The 4813-nt window shown below is 45.6% G+C and overlaps 1 protein-coding gene across 1 annotated transcript; it reads left to right on the plus strand.

The window, feature by feature from the left end:
• The first annotated feature begins 204 nt into the window (after positions 1-204).
• Positions 205-4359, plus strand: LOC138645453 (insulin-like growth factor-binding protein complex acid labile subunit). Its single transcript, XM_069734792.1, has 2 exons — positions 205-369; positions 1535-4359. Exons 1-2 carry the CDS (start codon positions 351-353, stop codon positions 3349-3351), a joined length of 1836 nt encoding a protein of 611 aa, XP_069590893.1. The 5' UTR covers positions 205-350; the 3' UTR covers positions 3352-4359.
• The last annotated feature ends 454 nt before the right edge of the window (positions 4360-4813 follow it).

Here is a 4813-nt window from a genome sequence, read left to right on the forward strand (position 1 = left end):
CCTTAAAAGTCTGGCATCCATTCTGTGAACGGATCCATAAAGTGAAGTTACAATTCGCCCCCTTTTCCCTCTTCCCTCCTCCCTTCTATTTCGCAGGTGGTGAATAGGTTAACAATGCGAAGTCTTTCCAGGACGCATCCCTTTAATTCCCCAGTCTATGATATCATGGGCTATGAATAGGCAGCCACCTAGTAACCAATGTGTTAACCCTGGCGGTGAGAGGGTTAACGAGGCGAGCGCTTTCCAGGACCCAGCCTATCTGGAGCGGGCCAGGATCGCTGGCTGTTATCACCCCGCTCAGTGCTCGCAGTGACCCCGCAGCCGCAGTGTCCACTCTGCTATGTGCCAGTATGGGACCTACAAGCGCAGGTAGGTGGCCTGAAGAAGTCCAGGATGCGCCCCAGTAGCCACATCTAGGGGCTGCGGGAAGTAGGAGACCTGGCGACATCATAGCCGCCCCCAAACCCCCGATGCTACCAGTGCCAGGGCTACCTGCTGATGTTCTCCCATCCAGGGTGAGGCTTACAAGGTGCCCACCATGTCCGCTGCCAACTCGCTCACTCGCTGGACTACTTGTTGGATGCAGTAAAGGCATCAGAACCCGATAGTTCCTAAACTAATTTTAGGTGGTCCCCAATTTCCAGAAATCTGTTTGGTCGAGTACCCCTCCCCCCCTGACTTTAAGAATTGTGCCACCACAATTCCATTGTGCCACCACTATGGACACATGAAGGGGGGTGGGGTGTACATTTCGGGGTCTTCTTTACAGAAAGCACCACCTACTTGCTGACGAGCTCCAGCCATAGATGATATTTTGCAGTCATTGGTACCTCCAATCTCAGTGTGAAAACTTCAGCTGCAGAATTAAGAGTCGATCGCGATGGGTTAATAAAAGCCCACATTACTGCCCCCCCCCCCCCAATATTCCCTCCCGCGGGCTCACATGACATGCTGAGTCAGGAACAGGCGGCGTGATGCCAGCGGTTTTTGACACCTTCCCAAAATTCAGGAGTGAATAGCGAATATTGTCCTATAATGTAATAAATATGTTCCGTACGCTGGCCGCATATATATATATATATATCGCCAGACCGTGAGACGGCGCCTTATACGAAGCCGCCAAATCTGTCCCAAAATGCAGCGGCACTGGGGGGGGGAAGGTAAATGATGGATCTGCCAGCCAGGGGTTTGGGAAAGCGGCCATGTTAGTTGAGATCCAGCTTTTCCGGGAACAGATAGGATATTAGACAAGGACAACTTAGGGAAACTTTTTGGACTTTTGACTTTTTGGCCACGGTCATCAATACCATCTTTGCCAAGTTTAAAGCTCCTCCTCTTCATTGAGGCCCCTCCCCTCTGGCTATAGGTATTTTCCTGATTGTACGTTATACCCTGTATCAGCCCCGTGTACTGACTTTCTTCTGGGTTTCAGCCTACGAACATCATCCAAGCTGTAGGAGTAGAGCTGTAGTGTCCAGAACGGGGGAGAGTCCACTCTTTTGTCTTACTCCATTTCCCATTTTCTTCCCCACAGAGGTTGCAGCCTTGATCCTTCTCTACAGTTTTGTGACAAGTACCTGTGTGGCCTCGGAGTCTCGAACTACTGAAGGAGACGGAGCTTTATTATCTGCGGAGACTAAATGTCCCAAATTTTGTGTCTGCAGTTACGACTACAATGAAGACTACAACGTCTTTTGCAGCTCGCGGAACCTCTCCCGTGTGCCAGACCTTCTGCCCACAAATGTCCGAGCTTTATGGCTGGATGGCAATAATCTTACCACCGTGCCTACAGAAGCTTTCAAAAACTTATCCCAGCTGGACTTTCTTAACCTGCAAAGTAGCCAACTGACTAATCTAGAGACACACGCCCTCCATGGCCTCAAGGGTTTGGCCCATTTGCATTTAGAAAGAAACACCTTGAGGTTCTTGGCCCCTAACACCTTCCTTCACACCCAAAACTTGGTCTCCTTGAGCCTCAACAACAATTTCTTCACAAAGATCGAAGATGGCTTATTCGCAGGTCTTTCACACCTCTGGTACCTAAACTTGGGCTGGAACTCATTGGTGGCCTTTCCGGACACAGTGTTTCATGATCTACCTAACCTTAGAGAGCTCATTTTGGCTGGAAACCATCTGGCCTACGTTCATTCTCCGTTGTTTGTGAGTTTGGTGGAACTAAAGGAGCTCGACCTCAGTGGGAATATGTTACGAGGGTTGAAAGCTCACATTTTTATCAAATTACATAAGCTTCAGAAATTGTATCTCAACCACAATATCATCTCCACCATTGCTTTTCGAGCCTTTTTCGGCATGAAGTCTCTCCGATGGTTGGATATGTCACAAAATCGTCTGTCTTCCCTTTCTGAAGACACCTTTACAGGTTTACTAAGTCTCCATGTCCTTAGGTTGTCCAACAATTCTCTTATTAGCTTACGCCCAAGGGTCTTCAAGGATCTCCAGTTTTTAGAAGAGCTAAACTTGAGCTACAACAAGCTCAGGACTCTAGTTGAACGAGTGTTTGATGGTCTTGGACAACTTGAATTCTTGTCTTTGAATAACAATAACATTCAGGAGATCCGTCCAGGAGCATTCACAGGACTCTTCAATGTGGCAGTGATGAACTTGTCGGGGAACTGCCTCAAGACACTTTACGAACATTCGTTCCGAGGACTCGGAAAGCTTCATAGCTTGCACGTGGAGAACAGTTGTATCAGCAGGATAAAGCCTCACATGTTCTTGGGCCTCTCAAATCTTCGGAGGCTCTTTCTCCAGCGTAATGACATCTCAGTCATCGATGACAACAGCTTCTCTGACCTTCAAGATCTACTAGAACTTGACCTTCGGTTCAATAAGTTGACTCAACTCTCAGCTAAATCCTTCATGGGACTCAAAGATCTCTCCTATCTTCTTCTGGCCAACAACCAACTGCAGACTCTTTCTTCGGAGACCTTCAGTTCATTTCAGAAGCTACAATGGCTTGATCTTTCGGAGAACCTCTTGAATGTTGTGACTACTGACACCTTTCTGCCGTTTTCTCGTCTTCGGTATCTCGGTCTTCAAAGGAACCCACTGAAAACCATCTCGATTAGCTCCTTGTTCATGAGTTCTCCAATCCAACAGTTTTGGTTACACGGGAACCATTGGGATTGTGGCTGTTCCCTAAAGGACCTAAGAGACTTCTGCCTAAGAAATGTCACCGTTGTCCCCAGAGTTGTACAATCCGTGTCAGAGGGTTATGATACCAGTCCTCCTAGCTACATCTACAACAACATCACCTGCGCTGGCCCTCCAATGGTTGTTGGACAGGACTTACGGGATTTGAGTGATGAACATTTTTCCCAATGTCCTTGATTGGAGGGCAACAAACTTGGGGTGATTTACTCCCATTACACAACGTCAAAGTAATGACACCCCTGTAGGACACCAGACTTCTCCTTTCAGGAACTGTATCGTTCAAATACCATCTACCAATGGACCGACTGATTATTCAGCCTCTGCTCGATGGTAGCCATCATTTTCTGCATTAGTTGGTCTGTGGAGTGTTCCTAGTGGACTGATAAACCCATATACAATGCATGCATGCTTCCTCTATAGTGGACAGACCTTTAGTGAACGATATAAAACAAGGAATATTCCAATGTCTTGTGGAAATGTTTTCTCATTGGCTTTTTCTACGCGTCCATCTTAAACATGGAATAGAAATGGGAAATATCTTATGTAGCAGTCAAATCTCCGTCTTTTCGATACAGAGCTCCCAAAATTCCTCAAAGCTCTACCAGTTAAAGAGTTACCATCGTTGTTTCCATTACTGAGATAGGAGATGACAGTTAGTGCTTATAAATTCCATGGAGAGGGAAGGAGCTAGAGACAGATTCTGCTTCAAGTTCTCCATAAAACTTTCTGAGCACCATTCGTCATCTCTCATCTCAGTAATGAGAAAGTCTGTATTCACGTAAGGATAGATTTTTACCTGCGAACTGAGAATTTTGAGAATAAAAGATTAGTCCTGGTGGAGAAAGGAGCAGATGTCTCTGATAAGATATATTACAAATTTTCCTATTTTCCCATGTATTAATTTTTTATGAAAAATAATACACTTTAAATACCATTAGCATGGCCTTCAGCCACCACTAGGGGGAGCGTAATGTTTAATTCAATGTATAAATTGTATGCAGTGTGCGCCCCCTAGTGGTGGCATCAGGAGTATAGGATTTAACTATATGGATGGATATGCTGGAGATTTGGAGCTCTGTATCAGAGAAAATATTGAATAAAATTCGGAGGTGTAAAATTTTGGAGCTATTCAGTGAACGACATTCTCGACTAAATAAAAATGGATAAAAGTGAACAGAAGAAAAACTGTCATTTTCTTCCGGGAGATGAGGGAAGACGTGGGCTAAAACTCCAGCACGTCCCCTCAAGACCAGAGAGGAAAATTGCCAGTCTTGATAAATCGGGGCTTTAGTTTCAATAGAGCAGTGGGGTTTGTTTGCTGTCAAGAACCATGGAGACACGGAGGTTCGCACTGGAGCTGCATACTAAAAACGGTATGATATTTTAGTGAAGCTTAGATGGAAAGTATATGCTTTTTTCTACACTGTAGTGTTCGCGGGCCCCGGGCAAAAGACTCTCAGTTGGCCCCTTTAACATACACCACAATTCATGATGCACCGATACAGCAGAGATATATAGGTATAGTACAATGCCAAAGATTTCACTTCTTACATTACATGAGTGATATCCATTGTAAATTCGACGAAAGCTCAGAAACCGGACAGTATAGCCCTCCATACAGTATTATGGGCCCCACATA

This window comes from Ranitomeya imitator, chromosome 7 (genome assembly GCF_032444005.1).
Source record: "Ranitomeya imitator isolate aRanImi1 chromosome 7, aRanImi1.pri, whole genome shotgun sequence".
Classification (NCBI taxonomy): domain Eukaryota; kingdom Metazoa; phylum Chordata; class Amphibia; order Anura; family Dendrobatidae; genus Ranitomeya; species Ranitomeya imitator.